Source organism: Chelonia mydas, chromosome 14 (genome assembly GCF_015237465.2).
Source record: "Chelonia mydas isolate rCheMyd1 chromosome 14, rCheMyd1.pri.v2, whole genome shotgun sequence".
Classification (NCBI taxonomy): domain Eukaryota; kingdom Metazoa; phylum Chordata; order Testudines; family Cheloniidae; genus Chelonia; species Chelonia mydas.
This window is the reverse complement of record NC_051254.2, coordinates 13,778,433-13,802,349: the sequence shown is the minus strand read 5'-3', so window position 1 is coordinate 13,802,349 and position 23,917 is coordinate 13,778,433. Positions and strand designations below refer to the sequence as shown.

Here is a 23,917-nt window from a genome sequence, read left to right as displayed (position 1 = left end):
ACACTTGCTGCTTTCAACAGTAAATGGTGCCTTCTGCAAATGGAGAGAAGGAACGTAGCCCTTTAAGATGGAAGGCTGGCGTGAAGATTAACTAATCTGTCCCCAATTTATTTAAACTGAGTTACAATAAAACCAGACCATGATAAAAATGTATATTATAGATAGATATACACACAAATGCAAACTGACCATCGTACCTTTAACCAGACAAAAATCTCAGGATAGATCCCTAATGATGTGTTCACCTCTGCACTTCCAACTAGTTAGGAGTGAAAGAAAAGCTCTTGGTGGTTTTTTGATTTATTTGCTTAGTGTTCTCAAAACAAGAATACATATAGTTTGGCCCATCGTGACCTTGATTTCATTGTTCCATAACACTTCCTTGTAACAGATGTAGTTCTCTATTTGTAGAAGGCTTGCGGTATTTGAGTTCCTCCTTTCCCTTATTGCAGACTAGGGGATGGCTCATATTCAATTCCTGTTAGTTCACAACCAGGCTAGGCCTCAGGCAGGAGGGAAGGATGAATGTGCAGCGAGAATTGTCATCTTGACAGATGATGCCCAGAATTCTATCCCCACGGCTTGAAGTGGGCCATCGAGGAACAATGGAACACTGACCTAGAAATGAGGGTTTGGAAGGCTTTCAGGCCAAGTTAAAAAAATACCCGCAGGGATTGTGTGTGCCTTGATTTCTGTGGAGCCAGTTTTCAGAACGTGCTGAGCATTCACCCTCTTTAGAAGAAAATGGCTCAAGGGGAGCATCCAAACACACTTGTCACTTTGGAAAGTCTTGGCCTCAACAACTTCCACAATGGTTTAAACAGAATCAGTCCCTAAGAGATCAGTGTTCTCCACCCTCATGTAAAAAGGGGCAGCCGTAGATAAACCTCTTGAGTAGTTGGGTGTTAAAATGGTGCATTTTAGAGTTAGTCTGAACACTTAAACAGGAACGAAGAAGAGATGCCCAACAAACCACCTACTAGAGTTCCAAAGGGCTTATGCTGCAGTCGTTTCCCAGGCTAAACTGCTGGCCAAAGACTTACTTGTGAACACCTTTCCTGTCCCCTTGAAGTCCCTTTTCAAACCCCATTTAAAGGTTGATCCAAAGTACAGCTCTATTAAAATTATACTAGATAAAGAGTTTGCACATTACCTGGACACATGCGCTAGTCTCCCTAGCCATCACACAATCCTACTCAATTTTAACTTCACCCTCCTCAGTAGTCCACCTCCTCCCATTGCTTTCTTCTTGATGTAGACTGAAAACTATTCTGGGCAGGAAATCAATCTTTGTTGGTACTTATACAGCACCATGCACATCTGTGGTGTGCTATAAAAAAGCCTCCCCGGTATTTGAATGCGTCATTGATAGAGCGTTTATCTAGAAAGATATCCCGTGAAGGTAAACAAGGTAATAAGCAATTTAATTTCACATGCACATGAAGATAATTCCATAAGAGATTATGGGCCTAGGCTGGTTAAATCAACTCTGGTGGAGCTTCACTGGTTTCTGTTCTGCAGTCCTGGCTCAGTGTGGCTCGTCTGAGGTGGATTTAAAGAACAAAAAAAACTTGTCTTATCCAGCACTTTGTTTCTTATACTGTAAAAGGAGACCTGATCCAGCTAACCACAGCCAGCAAAAATTCTTACAATCCAAGACTCAGATGGACACAAAGAGATTGATCCAAAGCCAGCTGCCAGTGGCAGATCTGCCTGCCTGCCAGCCAACCATTAGACATACACTTAGTCAATGGGTTGCAAGTGTTTGAGAGCAAAATTCAGCCCGTTAAGACGATAGTGAGGGAAGTGGTCAGTTTATTTTAGAGGTGGCTCTGACATTCCCCTGGTGTTATCTGGACCGGTGATCTGCTAGGTCACTCCAATCCTCGACTCTGGGAGCCAGCCTTACCCTGCTCTTCTGTGAGAGCTCCCACTCCTGGGCTGTTCACGCACAGCATCTAGTGTGTAAACTGCTTGGATTGTGCAACCGAATGACACTAGCCAATATCTCCAGTCCCAGACACAACCCTAGGAACCTCCGTCTTGCAGTGTCCAGTTATGCCCACTGGACACTGCAAGCTTATATGAGTTCGTCAATTTAACAAAGAAATTGATATGTACCTGGCTTGTTCTCCCAAGGGGAGTCTCTGACACACTTCAAACCAAACACACTGCTTCAGGTAGAACACACACACACACACTTATTTACTACAAAAGATAGATTTTAAGTGATTATAAGTCAAAGCACAAGTCAGATTTGGTCAATGAAATAAAAGCAAAACACATTCTAAGCTAATTTTAACACTTTCAGTGCCCTTACACACTTAGATGCTTCTCACCACAGGCTGGCTAGTTGCCCTTCAGCTAGGCTCTCCCCTTTGATCAGCGCTTTAGTCACTTGGTGGTGGTGTCTATAGATGGAAGTGGAAGAGCGAGTGCACGGCCAACGTCTCTCTCTTTTATCATGTTCTTTCTTCCCTCTTGGCTTTGCCCCCCCCCCACTTCAGAGTCAGGTGAGCATTACCTCATCGTAGTCCCAAACTGACCAAGGGAAGGAGGGTGACTCACTCGAGTGTCCAACAGATCCTTTGTTGCTGCCTAGGCCAGCGTCCTTTGTTTCTGTGAGGCTGGGCTGGATTTGTCCCATACATGCCCTGATGAGGTGTGAACTGCCCCTCTGCTTCTGGAGAGTTTTGCCTGGGCCTCTGCTCCTGGAGAATTTTTGCCTGGGCTTTTTCTAAGCCATGAGGATACATTTTCAGCCTCATAACTATATACATGAAATTACAACCTACAACATTAACAACAATGCTCAGTGCATCAGGAGCCTTCCAAAGACACCCAACATGACAAACTTTGTATTGGATACCACACAATCATTTTATAAGGATGAAAACATGGAGGTTCAGGGGGTTCCCCTGAGGTACAGAGTGTCACAGTGGCATTGATTTAATGTATTCTGAAACACACACATCTAGCGGACATGGTCCTGTGAAGTGCTGAGCCCCTCCTCCACCACCAGGTATCCTCTGTTCCTAGTGACTTTAATGCTGCATACCTCTTTCAAGTGGAGTTCAGCACCTTGAAGGACCACAACAAGGTGTTTCCATCTTTCTAGATCTACTCAGGTTTTTTCAGGAGGCAGGTGGATGGTTTTATGTTTATTGGGCTAGATCCTCAGCTGGTGGGAATCAGATCAACTCCTTCAAATTCAATGGAGTTACACCAATTTACTCCATCTCAGGATCTTCTTATCTCAGAATCACAGCACTGGAAAGGACCTTGAGAGGTCATCTAGTCCTGTCCCTTGCACTCATGGCAGGACTCAGTATTTTCTAGACTAGTGGTTCCCAAACTTGTTCCACCGCTTGTGCAGGGAAAGCCCCTGGCGGGCCGGGCCGGTTTGTTTACCTGCCGCGTCTGCAGGTTCGGCCGATCGCGGCTCCCAGTGGCCGTGGTCCGCAGCTCTAGGGCAATGGGAGCTGCTGGAAGAGGCAGCCAGTACGTCCCTCGGTCCGCGCCGCTTCCAGCAGCTCCCATTGGCCTGGAGCAGCGAATGCGGCCACTGGGAGCCTCAATCAGCCGAACCTGCGGACGCGGCAGGTAAACAAACCGGCCCGGCCCACCAGGGGCTTTCCCTGCACAAGCGGTGGAACAAGTTTGGGAACCACTGATCTAGACCATCCCTGGCAGGTGTTTGTCTGACCTGCTCTTCAAAATCTCCCATGATGGAGATTTCACAACCTCCCCAGGCAATTTATTCCAGTGCATAACCACCCTGACAGGAAGTTTTTCCTAACGTCCAACCTAAACTGCTCTTGCTGCAATTTAAGCCCATTGCTTCTTGACCTATCCTCAGAGGTTACGGAGAACAATTTACGAGGAGGAGGGAGGTAACAACCTTTTACATACTTGAAAACTGTTATCGTGTCCCCTCGCAGTCTTCTCCTTTCCAGAAGAAACAAACCCAGTTTTTTCAATCTTCCCTCATTGGTCATGTTTTCTAGCCCTTGAATCATTTTTGTTGCTCTTCTCTGGACTTAATCCAATTTATCCACATCTTTCCTGAAATGTGGCACCCAGAACTGGGCACAATACTCTAATTGAGGCCTAATCAGCACAGAGTAGAGCAGAAAAAGGACTTCTTGTGTCTGGCTTACAACACTCCTGCTAATACATCCCAGAAGGATGTTTGCTTTTTTTGCAACAGTGTTACACTGCTGACTCATATTTAGCTTGTGGTCCACTATGATCTTGTTTTAGGCCTCGTGATGTAAGCACCACACACAGTTACTGTTCATGCTTTTGGGGCATGATTAGACATTCCATTAAGAGAACAAGATGCAGGAGTTCAAAAAACAGGCCTGATTGTGAAGAAAATATAAACAGAAGTTTAAAAATGGGTGAAGTGACACTCCTCCCCCCTAAAATAACCCAACCACAAAGAACAGAGTGAGCAGCATCTACTCCTCTCAGACGGAAGCGAAGCGGTCAAAAAACAGGAAATCATAAACTAAAATTAAATAATTGTCCATAAGGGGTCATGCTTTTACCGTAGCCTATTAGAGGAGAAAGGTGGTCCTGGTTGGCCTAGTACCACACAGAAAGCTCAACTTATTGCATTACTTTCCCTTTGGTGTTCTGCTGCGCGGAGAAGGAACCAGGACAATGAGAATTTTCCCTGGCTGGGGCTGGATTGTTTTCCCAGGTGAGGAGGAGTTCTTTAGGGGTCAGTGGAATGAGGGCAAAGACCTAAGAATCCTGCTACAGGATTTTTGTCATCAGTATCGGTGGGAGGAGGATATGACTAGGAAGGGACTGTTGGAACAAAGGCAATGGTTTCAAACCCACATACCCAAATTTAAATCTGCATTTAGATGCCTAATTTTCAACACACACGTTTGAACATTTTGGCTAAAGAATAAATTCCCAGAAGCACTTTCCAGGTAGGAACCCAAACTGCAGAACTCCACCTGGAAACTGTTTTTAATTGAAGAGCTGAAGCATTAAGGGAAAGTTTTCAATACTGCTACAGGTTTCAGATGCTCAGATAAATTTGTTAGTCTCTAAGGTGCCACAAGTACTCCTTTTCTTTTTGCGAATACTGCTACAGTAACTTTGCAAATGGGACTCTGGTTGCTAAGTTACTTAATCTAAGTGCCAAAGTCTCATTGAAAGTCAACAGGACTTAGGCTCCTAAATCACTGTTAGGCACCTAGTGGGGTTCACAAAAAACACATAAGCAGCCTAAGCACCTAGAGTCACATTAGGCACTTTTGTAAACCCCACTAGGTATCTAGCTACATCTTTACTTGGTGAAATACCTTTGTGAAATCTGCCCTTTGATCGGCTGTAGATTGGGTAGCATTTTTGAAAGTGATCTAAGTGGTTTGGAAACATCCAGGTACCATAGAATGTTAAATGTTGCCTGCCAACGATCTTAGAATATTTCCATGCTTGCCTGCTGCTGGAAAAGGTCAGGAGCTTTGAACTGTGGCATTAACACCTCTTCCCTACTCTAAGCTTCATGCACTTTGCTGGGCTGATAATCTATTGTTAGCAATGTGACTGATAGCAGTTCTGTCCCTAATGCATACAACCAGTGTGCAGATGCATCTTGGGATATACCATGAGAAAAATTACTTTGGAGGTATTAGGTTTACTTACCTGCTGAAATATCTGTTTGGTCATAAAAGAAATGTTTGCCTGCAGTCTAGCACAAGGATAAAAAGGACTGGAAACATTGTTAGAGGTCAGAAAGGCATTTCCCTTGATTATAAATGAACATATTCACTTCTGTGAAAGTACTTTGGTTGATGAGTATTGCTTTTGGGTACAGCATTGGCTAGGAATTTCCGATTTGGAGATTAGCTTGGGTAACACAGTCAGCTGGGGTAGCTCGTGAGTTGTCTTCCAAATTGGTCTGTGTGGGTGTTTGAGAATTCAGCCCAAGGTTATATAAAGTCACTAGTGATTTTGAGTACCTTGAAGCTCCCCTCCCCCCCCGGTGCAGGAAGTGTGAGGTGTGGGTGCTCAGCACTTTTTGAAAATTCAGAACTCTTTAAAGGGGTTGCAAATGGGGTACTCAAAAATCACAACTCTTTTGCGAAGTCTTGGCCTCACTTTAGTGAGAAGACACAGATTTCTTGATGCTCATTGTTGGGTGTCCTACAAACATTAGGAGTAGATGTTTAAAAATTGTCTGTATTTGTTTCTTATTCATTTTATCTTCTTCTGTGCAACATGGACGTAACAAAGCCCTGTTGAACAACCTGGTTCCCCTCCTTCTATCATCTGTCGTGGTGGCTGTGTAGTAATGGGCTTTCCTCTCCATGCTCAGATCTGTCACAGCAGTAGAAACACTTCAGACTAACAGCAATATGATCCTTAAGGGAAGAAGTGTCCCCCTCCCCGCTCTAGGTTTCTAATACTTACCGCACACTGAAGGAATTGAAAGGAGTTTTGGTAGGTAGGTGGCTCGCCGAGTTCCTGGTGATTACTTTAATGCTGGTTGCGATCTTATTATTAATGATGTGTTAGGCCTTGAAGAGGCATCTTTATCGAGCATTTTATTTCTTTAGATTTAAATAACATAATGTCAGTGCATCTTACAAATATTAGGTTAAAGGGCGCACTGGTGTTTTTCCACTCCCTGCCATTGATCAATTTGTTTTTCAAAACAATAAAGGTGTGGGAAAGTGGAGCAAAGAGGCCAGAATGTTTGTGTCACTATCCTAGCTGAGGGTGTGTGTGGTGGTGGGGGCGAGAGATTTAACAAAGCACTTTGGAACTAAAATGTGCAGGTTATTAGTTCATTTCAGAGAAGTTGTTTAGGTAGGGCTGGAGGAGGAAGGTCTTACAGATGATCCAATCTCCTCCACACAAGTGAGAAGAGGGGGAAAAAAAAAAACAAAAAAAACCTCAAAAGGAAAACATTTAGTCTGTTTTTGGACAGCCAAGCCAGTGTTTTCTTTTGATACATGGGAATCTACACAAGATAGGAAGATGCAGCTAACTAGTTCTGAACTGTCCGACTGTAAAGATGCAGACAGTACTATTAGCCAGTCAGATTGTTTCCTCATCCTGATGCTATTTATAAATCTTCTCTGCTACCAAAACCAAAAATTATTAATTATTGGGCTGCTGGATGATCGAGGTGCTAAAGAAGCACTCAAGGAAGACCTGGCCGTTGCAGAGAAGCTGAATGAATTCTTTGCAACAATCTTCACTGCAGAGGATGTGAGAGAGATTCCCAAACCTGAGCCATTCTTTTTAGGACACAAATCTGAGGAACTGTCCCTGATTGAGGGGTCAGTAGAGGAGGTTTTGGAAAATATTGATAAACTAAACAGTAATAAGTCACCAGGACCAGATGGCATTCACCCAAGAGTTCTGAAGGAACTCATAGTTGGTAGTTCTGCAATTTCACATTTGATATGTAACCTATAGCTTAAATCAGCCTCAGTAACAGATGACTAGTAGATAGCCAATATGACACAGATTTTTTAAAAACAGGCTCCAGAGTGATCCTGGCAATTACAGGCCAATAAGCCTAACTTCAGTACCAGGCAAATTGGTTGAAACTACAGTAAAGAACAGAATTAGACACATATATGAACACAATACGTTGGGGAAGAATCAACACAATTTTTGTAAAGGAAAATCATGCCTTCATCCTCTTTGAGTCAACAAGCACATGGACAAGAGTGATCTAATAGATGTAATGTACTTGGACTTTCAGAAAGCCTTTGACAAGGTCCCTCAAGCAAAGTAGGCAGTCATGGGTTGAGAGCGAAGGTCCTCTTATGGATCAGTAACTGTTAAAAGATAGGAAAAAGGATAGGAACAAACATCTTTCACAGTGGAGACAGGATCTGTGCTGGGACCAGTGCTGTTCAACATATCCAGAAGTGATTTGGAAAGAGGGGTAAACAGTGAGATGGCAAAGTTTGCAGGTGATATAAAATTATTCAGGATAGTTAACTCCAAAGCACACTGTGAAGAGCTGTAAAGGGATCTCACAAAACTGGGCAACAAAATAGCAGATGAAATGCAATATTGACAAATGCAAAGTAATACACATTGGAAAACATAATCCCAATTATATACACAAAACAATGGGGTCTAAAATAGCTGTTACCACACAAGAAAGATCTTGGAGTCATTGTGACCGTTCTCTGAAAACATCTGCTCAATGTGCAGTAGCAGTCAAAAAAAACTAAGCGAATGTTAGGACCCGTTAGGAAAGGGATAGATAATAAGACAGAAAACAACATAATGCCACTCTAGGAATCCCTGGTACTCTCACACCTTCAATACAGTTTGCAGGTCTGGTCACCCTGTCTCAAAACGTATATTATATTTGGAAAAAGGACAGAGAAGGGAACAGCTTCCAGACAAGGAGAGATTAAAAAAGATAGTGACTGTTGATCTTAGAAAGGAGGTGACTAAGGGGGGGGGGGTTATTTACTCCTTTATATAAATACAAGAACCTGGGGTCACTCAATACAATCAATAGATAGAAGTTTTAAAACAAACATAAGGAAGTACTTCTTCACACAGTGCGCAGGTCAACCTGTGGAACTCATTGCCAGGGGATGTTGTGAAGGCCAAAAACATAACTTGGATCAAAAAAAGAATTCAATAACTTCATGGAGGCTAGGTCCATCAATGGCTATTAGCCAAGATGGTCAGAGATGCAACCCAATGCTTTAGGTGTCCCTAAATCTCTGACTTCCAGAAGCTGGGCTGGGATGACAGGATGGATCAGTCAAAAAATTGCCCTGTTCTTATAGACTCAGACTTTAAGGCCAGAAGAGACCATAACGATTGTATAGTCTGACCAGCACATTGCAGGCCACAGAACCTCAGCCACCCACTCCTGTAATAGACCCATAACCTCTGGCTGAGTTACTAAGTCCTCAAATAATTGTTTAAAGACTTCCAGTTATACAGAATCCACCATTCACACTAGTTTAAACCTACAAGTGATCCATGCCCCATGGTTCACAGGCAGGCAAAAAACAAAACAAACCAACAAAAAACCCCTCCAGGGTCTCTGCCAATCTGATCCAGGGGAAAATTTCTTCCCAACCCCATTATGGTGATCAGTTAGACCCCGAGCATGTGGGCAAGACCCACCAGTCAGACACCGGGGAAAGAATTTTCTGTAGTAACTCAGAGCCCTCCCCATCTAGTGTCCCATCTCCAGCCGTTGGAGATATTTGCTAATAGCTGTTGCAGATCAGCTACATACTATTATAGGCAGTCTTGTCATCCCCTCCATAAAAGTTATCAAGCTCAGTCTTGAAGACGGTCAGGTTTTTTGCCCCTTCTACTCCCCTTGGAAAGCTGTTCAGAACTTCACTCCTCTGATGGTTAGAAACCTTCATCTAATTTCAAGCCTAAACTTGTTGATGGCCAGTTTATATCCATCTGTTCTGTTCATCCCCTCTGAAGGATTTGGCATTGGCCACTGTCTGAAGACAGGATACTGAGCTAGACGGACCTTTGGTCTGACCCAGTCTGGCTGGTCTTATGTTCTTATCTCCATTTCTTTCTGGATTTTTTTTTTTGTAGGATGTTGGGCTTTGATTGGCCCCCAGGAGGCAAGAGGTCCCCTGGACGGAGAGCTCACTGTACAGTGTTGGTACGGCAGAGGTTATGAGAATTATATTAAATACTGGTGCAGAGGAACAACTTGGACATCCTGCCTCATAGTTGTTACGACAGGGTCAGAGGCAAAGGTGGAGAGCAACAGAGTCTCCATCAAAGACATTCACACTTTCTGCACGTTCATAGTGACCATGAAAAACCTCACAGAGGGAGACTCTGGGACTTACTGGTGTGGGATAGACAGACTGGGAGTGGATCTCATGTTCTCTGTGAAAGTGAATGTTCTTCCAGGTAAGTTTCTGCATGAGTCTTCTTTGATTTTTACTGGCTTAAGTCAAATTTAAGGACATTTATTCCCAAGTGTCTGCACACAGACTTATGCTGGAACAAGGGGTGTGAACTGTAACCAGCAGTAATTATTGCAGTGCACGTTTGTGTGTAGGCCAGTCTGAAGATGTTTTTATCAGTTCAGCTTACAATTTTAAGCCTGGGGTCTCGGAGTGTCCAAGCACAAAGTTGTACCAGTTTAACTCAATTTGTTTTCAGTCATGTGTAGTTAAATCAGCGCAACTGTGTGTTTAGACCAGGCCTAAACTGAAGAGAAGCGTGTAAGGGATATAAACCCTCCTGCTTCAGGGCAAAAACCAACCACCAACTGAGGGGAGCTGGAAGAAGTGTCCCCAATGAGCAGATTATTCCCTACATTATGGGATTCTTGCCTCTTCCTCTAAAGTAGCAGCCACTGTCAGAAGCACATCTACACGGACCACTGGTTTGATCCAGTACGACAATGCCCATGTTGCAGTATAAATGCATGCCAGAGATCGGTGTGGGAGAAAGAATAGTGACCTAGGCTAGGATGGCGTAGGGAAGAAGAGGGGAGGCCAGAAACAGCTGGCAGACAGAGAGCATAGTAACAATACTTGTAAAAACAGAATGTTTAAGTTACACATGTGCAGTAGCAACTTGTCCGCCCTGAGCTGGGATGCTTTTGCTGAATGTCAAACTCTTGTTACAAGTTAATTGGAGCTTTGCGTGCGTTGTAGTCAGGCCGTGAATACTATATTTGTAAGGAGATGGGACAGGGCAGCCATCACTGCACAGGAAACCAAGCTTCATCTTTCTAAACTTTTAATAGCTATTTGCAGTTTCAGTCCACAAGAAATAAACCAGGGGATATAAGTAGACCCACAGGGTTAAAACCAAAGCACCAGACACCGCGGCTATGTAAGAGCTAGGTATTATTAATAGGAGTCATCCCGCAAATGCACAAACAGCGTGTTCAATACCCTGAAAACAAAGGCAGGTACATGCTCAGTTAATATGAAGTCAAAATAGTTTGCAAAAAATCAGAAGACCATTAACACAGCTAAGTCTGCCTGTTTACAGCTGTTCCTGCCTCACCACCACCAGCACCAACGAGAGACACAACAGTTCACGCGGCCTCCACTGAGTCTCCTTTCAGAGGGACTGCCCCTGAAGTGGCTGAATCAAGCTCCACCGTTCACAGCAGCAACCCTCCTGCAGGGTGAGTGTCCAGGCACATTCTAGAGGGGTCACGACCAGGACGTGGGCAGTCTGACCTAGTGATCAGAGCAGGAGCCAGGCCAGGTCTGGATACCAGGAGACCTGTACAGGAGATAGGCCAGAGGGCAGACCAAGAGTCAGGTGTTCCGAGGAGATCAGAGTCCAAGACAGACCAGAGGCCCAGGCTCACGGGGTGCGCCAGGTCAGGATGTCAGAGGCAGGCACCAGGAGTTGGTAGCCCAGGGGAGGCGGGCCTAAGCATGGAAAAACAGAGTTGCACAGACCATTTCCTGTACCTCTGCTCAGTTTAAATAGAAGCAGAGAACCGGTCAGGACCCTCTGCGTTTTCTTACTCAGATCCCAGGACTAGAGTCCTCAGTCTAAGTTCAGGTTTGCGTTCTGGTGGCACATTGGAATATACCTGCTTTTAAGAGTCCTGTGGACCAGGGTTCAAGACCCACGGCCCCTGACCAAAGGGCACTGTGGGGGAGCCGGTTTCATGGAGCATTCTGGCACGGCCGGGGTTTCTACACTGCCCTTGGAGGGCAGGCACTCCCTGCAGAAGACACCCATAGTCCTGGAGGTTTAGAGACAAGCTCAACTCCAATAGCATCTGAGGCCTTGTCTACACTGGCAAGTTTCTGTGCAGTAAAGCAGCTTTCTGCGGTGTAACTCCAGAGGTGTCCACACCACCAAGCCACTTAGTGTGCAGAAACTGCACAGTTGCAGCGCTGTTAAAAAAATAATAAACACCATGCCGACGAGAGGCGTGCAGCTTTCTGCACCGGGGCTACAATGCCGCGGTGCCAGTGTAGACACCCTGGTCGACTACGGTGCTGCAATTGGCCTCTGGGAGGTGTCCCACAATGCCTGTTCTCACCTCTCTGGTCATTGGTTTGAACTCTACTGCCCTGCCCTCAGGTGACCAACCGTGAGCCCCACCCCATAAATTTAAATTCCTTGGGAATTTTGCAAGTCCCCTTCCTGTTTGCTCGGTGACATGTGCAGTATTCTCAGTGCATCTTTCCAGGTGGCCACACCTGCTCCATGCACCAGGAAATCCCCAGCTTGGAGCAATGCCGAGCTGCTAGACCTCATCGGCATTTGGGGAGGAGGCTGTCAAGTCCCAGCTACGCTCCAGCTGTAGAAATTATGATACCTACGGACAGATTTCACAATGTAGGACAGAAAGGGGTCGTGACCAGGACACGCTCAGGGGTGAAAGTAACCTAAAGGACTTACTGGTACGCCGGAGTCCTGAGCAGGGAGGAAGGGCCTCAACCGGAAAGCAGGGGGGCTCAACCAGAAGGGGGTGGGCTTTTAAATCCCCAGGCCCTTTAAATCGAGATTTAAAGGGCCCGAGGCTCTGGCTGTGGTAGCGGCAGCTGGGAGCCCCAGACCCTTTAAATCGCCGCCAGAGCCCTGGGGCTCCCAGCCACCGCCGCTGCCCAAGGGCTCTGGCAGCGGGGCTCTGGCGGCTGCCAGGAGCCCTGGGCCCTTTAAATCGCTGGCCTGGGGAAGCTGCCCTCTGCCAGTATGGTCAGCTACGGACCGACTCTTGCCAGTACGCCGTACCGGACTGTACTGCCTTACTTTCACCTCTGGACACGCTCCAGTGCAGGGTCAAAGCGAAGGAGCTGCGGAATGCCTACCGCAAGGTGCGGGAGGCAAACCGCCGCTCCGGTGCTGCGCCCACGAGCTGCCGGTTCTACAAAGAGCTGGACACGATACTCGGTGGCGACCCCACCTCCATTGCGAAGGCCACTGTGGATACTTCGGTGGCTCACGTGCCAGTCAAGAATGGATCAAGACAGGAGGAGGAAATCTTGGATGAGGATGTGGAAGGGGAGGGGGACCCAGAGACAGAGGACAACTTGGAGGTCAGAGATGCATGCAGCCAGGAGCTCTTCTCTACCCCGGAAGAGGCTAGCCAGTCACAACGGTTGGAGCTTGGTGAAGCGCAAACAGAAGAGGAGGCCCCTGGTAAGTAGCTTTGATTTTGGGAATTGCTGAAGTGAGTTGTTGGAGGCAGGAGGGTTGCAGAAAGCAGGCTTCTGTCTGTATGATGCATGTACCACCACATGCCTAGTCTGAGCGGCGGCACAGGGCATTGATTGACTCCCTCCCTTCACGGGAATCAGCCTTAGAGATCTCCAGGAAACTCTCACGGAGATACTGGGCAATCCACTGCCACAGGTTCTTTGGCAGAGCTGCTTTGTTTCTTGGCCCATGAAGGGTAACTTTCCCATGCCACTCTGCCGTCATGGGGGCGGGGGGTAGGAGACACCATTGCTGCACACAGACAAGCCACATAAGGGCCAGGGCAGAAGCCGCAGCCTTGGAGAAGACCCTCCATTGATTCCCTGCTCACCCTCAGCAAGATATCTTCCATAATAAACACAGCCTGGGGAAAATGTGGGGACAGAAATTATTGTAAGGCCCCCCCCTACAGTGCTGGCTCTCCCCAAGAGCCACGTGCCCAGTGTACAGTATAGTCCTGGAACACTGATTTCCCCTGCCCCTGCAGTTACTCACCATTTTGGGGGTCTTGTGGCTTGTGTGTGCTTGCCTGGGATCAGCCAGTTAGTGACAGATATGTGAGTAGCGGCTGTGTTTTAAATCACTGAATCAGTGGTGTGTGTGTTGCAAACACTACTGCTTCTGTAAAATGTCGCATTTTGGCTTCACAGACATGACCTTGGGAGCCCAGCCTCCCTCTTTATTATCGCTTGCTTAGCAGTATTAGAAAGTGGCCACGAAAAAACTAAAGAGGATTTTCTGCATGATGTCAAGATGCACTCCATGGCCGAAAAACAAGAATTGAAGGAGTGGCAGGACAGCGAGAAGAGGGACTGAAAGGAGAACATGGCACTCCAGGACAAAGCCACGGAGCGGCTCTTAAACGTTATGGAGCGCCAAGAGGACACACTCCAGGCGCTACTAGCTCCGCAAACCAAGCAGCTCCGCGCCCACCCTCCCCTGCACCCGCTGTCACAAAACTCTTTCCCAGGCATCCCCCAGACACCGCCAACACACTCGTATCAACCTCCTGGCTCCAGTCTCTACCCACTGCATTCCACTCCTGCCCCGTCACAGTCCAGCCCTCCGGACTGCCAGTACCCACTGCACTCAACACCCGTCCCTCTGCAGTTTAGCCCTGCTGAAGAACAGTACCCGCTGCACTGTACTCCAGAGGACAAGGCTGCATATGATACCTGGACATACACAAATCTTTAACTGTCCCCGGACCCCACCTCCTCCTGGGGCCCTCCCTTTCCCCATCCCCCTCAGCGCCGATGTGTTTTTTTTTTTTTTTTCTCTCTCTTTTCCAGTTGTTTTATAATAAAATAATTGTTTTGGCTTGAAGCAATCTTTATTCCATTAATTGAAAGCAAACAGAGCCCTGCAAAGCCTTCACAGTGCATCGTCTGCACCAATCACAATCACCTCCTAGCATTACAAGCACTGCACTCCCGAGCACAGCAACAATTATTAGTGGCTTTCAGCTTCAAATTGTTGCCTCAAGGCATCCCTGATCCTTATGGCCCCGCAGTGCGCCCCTCTAATAGCCCTGATCTCTGGCTGTTCAAATTCAGCCTCCAGGTGCGGAGCCCCAGCGGTCCAGCCCTGAGCAAAGATTTCATCCTTCCCATCACACATATTATGGAGTGTACAGCATGCAGCTATCAGCCAGGTCCAGCCTCCCATATAGGCAGCACCAGCAGGCCTTTAAATGGCCAAACACTCAGTCATTCTGCACTTGCTCAGCCTGTTGTTGAACAGCTCCTTGCTGCTGTCAAGGTTCCCCGTGTATAGCTTCATAAGCCACCGTATTAAGGGGTAGGCGGGGTCTCCCAGGATCACAATGGGCATTTCGACTTCCCCTATGGTGATCTTCTGGTTTGGGAAGAAAGTCCCTGCTTGCAGCTTCTTGAACAGGCCTGTGTTCCGAAAGATGTGTGTGTCATGCACCTTTCCGGACCAGCCTGCGTTAATGTCTGTGAAATGCCTACGGTGATCCACAACAGCCTGGGGAACCCTAGAGAAATACCCCTTCTGATTAATGTACTTGGTGTCTAGGTGGTCTGGTACCAGAATTGGAATGTGTGTGCCATCTATCACCCCTCCGCCGTTGTGGATGGCTTTGCAAAATGGGCTTCCCTAAGGTCACACACGTTGCCCAGAGTCACTGTCTTTCAGAACAGGATGTGATTAATGGCCCTGCACACCTCCATCAACACAAGTCCAATGGCCAACTTTCCCACTCCGAACTGGTTAGCGACCGATCGGTAGCAGCCTGGAGTAGCCAGCTTCCACAGTGCAACAGCAGGGCAGCTCTCGTTCTCGTGTCCTTGTGCCGCAGGGCTGGGGCGAGCTCATCGCACAGTCCCATGAATGGGGCTTTCCCCATCCAGCAGTTCTGCAGCCACTGCTCGTCATCCCAGACGTGCATCACGATGTGATCCCACCGCTAAGTGCTTGTTTCCGAGCCCAGAAGCGGCGTTCCACTGTGACATTCATGGAGGTGCTGACCACAGTCAATCCCGTGTCGTAGCTTCTACGCGTGGCGAGATCGGTGTCGAACTCCTCTTACCTTTGTAGTTTAAGGAATAACTCCACTGCCACTCGTGACGTGTTAGTGAGAGCGAGCAGCATATTGGTCAGCAGTGCGGGACCCATTCCTGCAGCCTGAAGAGGCCGAGCGCGCAGTACACAAAGCATTGAAAGAAGGCGCCAAATGCGGACAGAAGCTCAGGGCTTGCTGGGATGCGAAGCAATGAATCACGGGGCATTGGGACAGGACCCAGGATGCCCTGCGACCCCCTCCGCCTTCCCACAACTCCTAGCGGCAGAAGAGGAAGAGATGCTCTGTGGGATAGCTGCCCAGAGCGTACCGCTCCCAGGACCGCTGCAAGCGTGAACACGCTATTGCACTGGCAACTGACAGTGTGAACACACAACAGCGGTTTCCCTTCAGCGCTCTGAGCGGCGCTGTAACTGCCGGTGATGTAATTCTGCCAGTGTAGACATACCCTGAGTCTAGGACAAATACCATCCAGGGTCTGCCGGAAGGCAGCACGAAACCCGATTGGAGGCACGTGAACTCACATCTTTGGTCTGAAGCATCAGCATTGAAGTCAGGGCTAGATTAAAGCAATCGGAGCCTCAGTGACACCACAACACAGGACCCCATAGCTGCCTGCCCCCTCCCAGCCCAGCCCTGAACCATCTCCACCTGGAGGCTGGAGCAGCAGAGGAAGTAGCATAGGACCCCACTTATCCCCTCCCCTTGAGGGGATCAAGGTTGCATGAGAAGTCACCTTCCCCCACCTGGATAGGGGAGAGGGGCAGCATCCCAGCAACCAGGTTGTAACTGCTCGGGAGGGACTCACTGCACTTTTCTCCTGCAGCATACAGAGCTCTCTGCTGGGGGGCTTGCAGTAGGCAGGGCCCTGCAGAACAGAGGCTCTTGAAGCGAGCTCTTCATTGATATGCATGGGGCAGTTCAGATCTATTTTCACTGCTACACTCAGGTCACATCAGCAAGCCTTTCTCGGCAAGCACGAGGGCTGGAGACTTTTTTAAAAATGAAAGCTGAGACTGCCCTCATCACAGGCCTCCAGGGGCTGAGGCCACAGGCAATCGCACCCAGAGGTTTTCTAGTCACGAAACAAAGCACACACTTCACTGGCTGCCAGTTCCCATCTGAACCCAGCTCTCCCTCACTGAGCATTAGGAATGTAAATGTAAAAAATTAACTGGCGGCTGAAGTCAAGGGACTAGCACTTAGACTGTAAGGCAGGGAGTTAGGAGATCCACAGTCTGTTCCCAGCTCTTCCACTATCTCACTGTAGCACATTGGAGATGATCACTAAACTTTCATGCCTCAGTTTCTCTCTCTGCAAAATGGGGGTAATACACATCTCAGTCAAAGGCAATGAGCTCTTTGATTAAAATGCTACCTAAACAAAGTGCAAGTATCAAGCAAGGTAAAAAAACAGACTCTCTTTTTCTCTTGTTTTTAAAGTACAACAGACCCAGTCCTCCATATCCTGACACCATGCATCCTGCTGGTTCTACTTCTGATTTTGCTCACTGCTGTACTGTTTAGAAGGATGTCGCAGAGGAGACACAAAGGTAAAAATTATCAATCACTTTCCCAAGTAATGAGTCATTTTACTCATCAGCCAGTGCAGCCTGCATGTTCCGTTTCATTTCTCTGACCCGCAGTGCTCCTTCTACCAAAGGTCACTGCAGAGAAACGGTCTCCACATATATCACAAGCATCCAGCCACAGTCACTCCCACCCCAGCAACTGCTCACACAGAGAGGACATGAAAATTGGAAGGCAGTAGGTCTCCACAGGATCAAACCCCAAGAACCCCCAATCCCAGTCATAGCATAGACACTTAACACTGGCCAACTGGATGGGCGGGCGTGTTTATTTCTAAGAAGCCTGCAATTTTTTTAAGTTCATACATTCCAATACAAATGGAAAGAAAACAATTGAGAAACACATAGCAGCAGGGCATCTCTCACTAACCTGATGGTGAATCACCAGATTTTTGTCAGCTGCTGCTACAAAGGCTTTCTGTACCTTGAAAGCCCCAGGCTGGCTTGAATTTTGCACTCTAGGAATTGCTGAACCTCTGACTTTATTAGCCGCAGCTGGGCTAGCCAGGTTCTAATAGCCAGAAGCGAACAGACCAATTCTCTCCTTCCTGGAACAAGCTCTGCAAGACCTCCTTTTATTGGGTAACACTGATCTTTCCTCCTAGCTTCAATGACCTGCAGCTGGGCTTTAATAAGCCCCAGACACGGGGGTAAAACCCTGGAGTTCTCTTTTACTAGCTCTGGCACAAGGTGAGAAAGAACGCTGCAGCTATTTAGAAAGCAAAAGGAAAGTTAATGATTTTTCTCACCCTGCCTGTATTGCACGCATACAAAGCAGAAGAGACAGGGCTTGTCTATGTGAGAAAGTTGCACCAGTTTAACTTCCCTTTGTTCTGGCAGGAAATGTCTTGTGTTCACACACAAACAGTCTTATAGCTGCAAAAAGAAAAGGAGGACTTGTGGCACCTTAGAGACTAACCAATTTATTTGAGCATAAGCTTTTGTGAGCTACAACAAAGTGAGCTGTAGCGCATGAAAGCTTATGCTCAAATAAATTGGTTAGTCTCTAAGGTGCCACAGGTCCTCCTTTTCTTTTTGCGGATACAGACTAACATGGCTGCTACTCTGAAACCGGTCTTATATCTTATATCTATCTGTTAATCTTGCACCTTATTTCAAAAAAACTAAATTTCTATGGAAGCAACTTAACTATTTTGGTGGGGGTTATATCAGGGCATCCTCATTCCACTGTACCCACAGCCATTCCGTTCGCCCTCCAACTGCTATCCCAGGGTGTGTCATTCACACCCAAAGTGACTCACCTGGTTACCTGTTTGCACTCCATTACCCTAGAGCCACCTTAACCACATGACCCTGCTGGGTTTAAATGCTGCTGGCACATGCCCAAGATCTTCTATTTGTATCTCAAACTAGTTACAAGTACACAGAGCCTGAGGCCACCTTGTCACAATGTCTCTCTGCATTGCTGGTGGCAGCCGACTCTCCTTTGGCAGCATGGCTGGCTCCTTCCACCAAAGAAATGCCTCCAAAGCTGGGTATAATGATCCCACCATGTGAAGCTGAGGCCAGTCGGACCAGTGTTAAACTCTCTGGCAAGTTTCTGCAGTGCTTAACTATGGGAAGTCCTCCCTGGGTAGTGTTGCCTGGCTCTGTTCTCTCCTTGCCAAACATATCCGCAGAGTCCTAACCTCATGGTAGCAGGAAAGAGGGGCTGAGCTGTGGAAGAAGGGCAAACACACTATATAACCAATGTTACCACTTTCCACATGCAGTGAAAAGCATAGTGGATCTGGGGATCCACAGACTTAGAACCACTTCTGTACTGGGAGGTTCACCTGGTTCATTTAGGCCAGTGGTTCTCAACCTGCAGCCCGCAGGCCGCTTGCAGCCCAATCAGCACAGAGCTGCGGCCCATGGGACATCCTCAGGGTCATAGAGGTAGTATTGGATGCGGCCCACAATGGTAAATAGGTTGAGAATCACTGATTTAGACCTACTGGGCTGAGTCCATGTTAGCACCACTGGATCACCCAAGTTCAGTGGGCTACATAGGCACAGAGGTGTTTACCAAACTCATTCTCAGAAAGCGCTTAGATGATGAAAATTGCTGTGTGTTATGCCTTTTCCGAGGATAACTTCATTTACCTGGCACTGCATAAAGGTGCTGAGATATTGGTGTGCCGCGGGCCTTAGAGACACCTAGACACACATAAAAATAGCTTGACTTCCTTTGATGCACTGCCTCTTTCTTTCAGAGTAGCAGCCGTGTTAGTCTGTATTCGCAAAAAGAAAAGGAGGACTTGTGGCACCTTAGAGACTAACCAATTTATTTGAGCATAAGCTTTTGTGAGCTACAGCTCACTTCATCGGATGTTCTTTCATTGTTCTTTCAGCCCTTGAGGGAGCACCTGGAGAAAGGGACAAGAACTTACATCCCTATCGGCTGGTAAGGCAGACCCGAGGCAGATGCCTGAGTTTAGAGTATTTCACACATTGCTCAAAAACGGGAAAAGGCAGTGTTCCAAGGATCGGTCACCTAGTGCGGACGGATCTAAATATCAGCCCTCGAAAGGGGGCACCTGTCTCTCCGGGGCTGAAGTAACTGCAGATGTGACCCACACTAGCCCAACGTGTGACTTTCTCCCCCTCTAGTGGCTGGTCCACCTACAAGAGTTTACTACAATTACCACTTAGCAGAGTTACTGCTGGAGCGTAAGTGGTGGCGTTTTCAATCTTTTAATGCTGAAAGTGTCAAATTCAAGCCCCACTGATCACTCTGTTTAGGGGTCATTCTTCAGACACATTCAGCAAAGGTGCAGAGCAGAAACTGATTCCTGGCTTCTCTAGCCCTAGAGCTCCCCAGTGTGGCACTTTGGGAAGAAGGGACTCCGAGTTTTCTCTTTGTTCTGAACACCTCACATGCCTGTTTCAGGTACCTGGAAACACCCCGTCGTCCTTCGTTACCAGTGAACCTGCAGCCTCTTGTAAGGCAGCCATCTGCATGACCATGGAGGAGACACCCGACTCAGCAGATGATGAGGCTGTCTATGAAAATGCCATACATGAGACCCAGGTAGGAAGAGAGCCCAATGGTTACCACTGTTGCTGAGTGCTGCTGGAGAGTGTAAGTCACCAGCATGGGAATTCTTCGTGAGACCAGAGCAGGGGATAAGGCTGGTAAGATGTTTTCCAATGGAAAATTGGATTTTCAACAAAAGAATTCATAGATAGCATCTGGCCTCCTCACAACGTTTTGATTTTTCATCAGAAAACCAAATATCCAAAAACTGGAACATTTTGCAGTTTGGGGCAGTTTTCAACTGGAATTTTTTTTTTTTTTTTTTGGTTTTTGTTGCTGAAAACAAAAGAAAATTGGGTTTTGGTTATTTGATGACAAGTCCAAGTTTTCCATGGAAATGCCAAAAATATTTGGGTTTGTCTTAATTTTCCATGGAAAAGAGACATTTTCCCATTAACTGATGGAGTGATCAAGTAATGAAAAGACTCTGTGGGCAAATTCTTCCCTCTGGCCCTTCCTGCACAGAGCCTTTTGCTCTGTCTTAAAGATCACTGGTCTCATCTAGTGGCAACAGCTAATGAACTCTACATGAAAGTGCAACAGAATCAGCTGAGGTCATTTTTCGCTGGTGCCTGGAGCCGCTGCAAAATAATCTGTGTCCTCTGATTCATGGTGTTTTGTTTCAGGCTTCAAGATCGACAGCAGAGGTTGTTCCTGGCACAGTGAAATTTCCAACCTCACTTCAGCAGACCACCTATCCCAAAATGAATCCAAACACACGCAGTAGGACATCCCCCTCTCGTCCTCAAGGAAAGCGTGGGAAAAAAGATACTGGATGAAGCTCAATGCTCTTGGAACATTCCCCCTCCTACTGTTGGAATTTTTAGCAGCTTGTTCTCATTTCCCTATAGTTACATAGACGCTTTCAGATTCATGTTCCTCCATTATTCTTCTAATGCCAGGTCCCCCCTGTACTGAGATGCTAGTGTTGCTGCTGATTGTGTCCCATTCCCTGCAAGACTGGTTTCACAGATTTACTTACCGCTCGGTGCTTCTCGTTCTTCACCTCAACTTGAAACAGAACATATTCCTGGTGGCTTCACCTTCTGGATGACTGGGAGCATTTCTAGAAGGACTTTGTATGGTTCTGCAGGTTTAGCACACTCCCCCTGTGTCCACCAGAATTTTTGTGCTTTAAAGTTAGACAATTGTTAATAAAAAGCTCTTTTCTCTCTTCTGGACTGAGTTCCTTGGAATGACTCAATAACAGGGTGCAAGGCACAACACGGAAAGGGGCTAATGTCAGATTGTATCTGTAATAAGTGATCAGCTCAATTCCTTCGGTAGTGTAGATATGCCCGTAAAAGGTAGTCTGCACTAAGCTGTATTTCCATTCTCCCAGGATTTGGAATCTCTTAGAGGTGTTTGTCTCTCTGCATCCCATGCTCAGGGGTATCTGAATCCTTATAACTAATTAGTAGCAAAATTTCCCAATGAACAGCTCTAGCCAGGGAGACAGGAGAGTCCCCCTGTGATGAACATGTGAAACGGGATGCAGAGGTAGGAGAGCAAAGAGCCAGATTCACAGATGGTATAAGCAGGTGCAATGCTACTGAAATCATAGAGACAGAGTCAGCAGAGACAGAGGCTACCTTGTGTAGCCTTTTATTCTATTTAATGTTAATTATGCTTCAGTGGGTTCAGCTGTGGCAGTTACAGTCTCAAGTTCAACAGAGTTATCTCTGTTTGTTCTGGGTCTAGAGCCCAAAGGAACACATGAAACCACAGACAAATAACACAGACAATTACAAGAACATCTAGCTTTTAGCAGTTTTATTAAAGTTACCAACAAAATCATAAATGTCCCAGCATATACAATTCCAAATAAAGATAGGTACCATGTACTAGTTATAACTACAGCCATACTCACCTCCTCCTAGATGGTGTAAGAGCCTGTTGGCCCTCTCATGGATTGATCATCCACACGGGAGTGATTCCTGCTGGAGTTTCTCACAGGAAGCTCAATTTTCCTGCTCTGGGCACCCTTTTTTATACTATGATTCTGTCTGTACCTACATTCTGTGCATGGACATGAAAGTGTCAATCCTCTCTTTCTTATTTGACTGTGTCCCCTAGAAACACAAGGAACCCTGAATTCTATCGACTGGGTAGGTACCACCTTTATCTTGCGGTTAAGGCACCCGTTGGAGACAATATGTGTTGTTACAACATTTTATAATTTAAATTTAATCTTCCCAGCTAGACTTTTGCAATATTACCAGTTGTTACCTCTTTTCCCATAATCTTTCGGGTTATTTCTCAGTCCTTGACTTATGCCGTCATTTCTTGTCTCCAAGGCCGAAAGAAGCTCAGCTTAAGTCTTGCAGGCCTCAGCCCAGTTTCTTGGATTTCAGCTTGTCTCACTTATGTCTACTACATAGTTCCTCTAAATACGGATCAATCTTATACTTTTATAACCCCTACAAATCAACTCTAATTAACATACAATGAATATATAAGGTATAACATATTGATTGTGTGATGATTAATCAATATGAGAGGGCCAACAGGCTCTAGGAGGAGGTGAGTATGGCTGTAGACAGTCACACTCTCGTCACACTCACAGTGGCCTCTGTTTAAAGAGGAAGCTGCTGGCAGAGTGTTTATGAGGGGGCCCTACACCAAAATAGTCAGCTGTCCTGCCACTACAAAGCCCATCTCTTCCCTCAGGCGTTTGGAAAGGGAGCAGGGCCAGATTAACCTTTTGTGGCCTGGCACCAAACATCTTTGTGGGCCCCCACGGAGGCAATGGGGCATGGCGCGGGGAGGTCGGTCTCCAGAGCGAGTGGCCAGCCAGGGGCATGGAATGGCAAGAGCGGCCCTGCTCTGCCTAGCCCAGTGCAAGGGCACTATTTACAAACCGGCAGTTGCCAGACACACAGTGGCCCACCCGGACCTGTGCTGCTAGCATGCCCCTTGCCCTCAGGGGCGGGCCCCTGCCACGCCACACAGCCCCCCCTCCCAACACCCCATAGGCGCTGACTCCGTGAGTGCTCCGGGTCTGGAGCACCCACACAAAAAAATAGCACCCACCGGTGGCCCCACCTATCAGCTCCTCCCCCTCGCCCCCAGCGCCACTTGTCACCGCTGATCAGCTGTTCACAGCCCCACCACAACTGCCCAGCACCCCCACTCCCTACTGCCCCAACACACAGAGATCTTCCCCGTCCCCTCACATCCCAGCATCCCTCTGACCCCCCAGAGACCCGCTCCCCCACACCCTGCCTCCCGGCCGCACCCACTGGGGGGCCTGCTGGGAGACAACTGTGCCTCGGGAGTGGCGCGATCAGCCAGGCCAGGGCCTGCCCCAGCCGGGCTCCCTCAAGACCCACTTGCCTGGAGGGGCCCAGCCAAGCCCCCAACACTGTGCCCCCCCCCCCCCCCCCCCCCGAATAGGCCAAGACTGGCCAGGCTTCTGCACCAGTCCCAGGCAGTTCAGCTCTGGGGAGACAGGCAAGGCCTCACAGGTGGTGGGAAGCAGAGACTGCCCAGAGCCAGAGGTGCACTGTGGTCTGTCTGGGGACAGAGAGAAACCAGCAGGTGGGACCAGGGGGCAAAGAG

The 23,917-nt window shown here is 47.4% G+C and overlaps 1 protein-coding gene across 2 annotated transcripts in view; it reads left to right on the top strand.

Moving 5' to 3' along the window:
• Positions 1-21,533, top strand: part of LOC119567511 (CMRF35-like molecule 7) — a 28,706-nt gene extending 7,173 nt beyond the window's left edge. Inside the window, exons 1-7 of one of the 2 annotated variants that reach the window (XM_037913654.2) lie at positions 4,568-4,708; positions 9,580-9,906; positions 11,005-11,143; positions 17,171-17,280; positions 19,671-19,723; positions 20,210-20,350; positions 20,983-21,533. In XM_037913654.2, the coding sequence (XP_037769582.1) occupies positions 4,669-4,708; positions 9,580-9,906; positions 11,005-11,143; positions 17,171-17,280; positions 19,671-19,723; positions 20,210-20,350; positions 20,983-21,135 (963 nt within the window). In that variant the 5' untranslated portion in view covers positions 4,568-4,668 and the 3' untranslated portion in view covers positions 21,136-21,533. Of the gene's footprint in view, positions 1-4,567; positions 4,709-9,579; positions 9,907-11,004; positions 11,144-17,170; positions 17,281-19,670; positions 19,724-20,209; positions 20,351-20,982 lie in introns of those variants that run through there. The other variant, XM_043527669.1, reaches the window with a different exon arrangement.
• Positions 21,534-23,917: the final 2,384 nt, after the last annotated feature.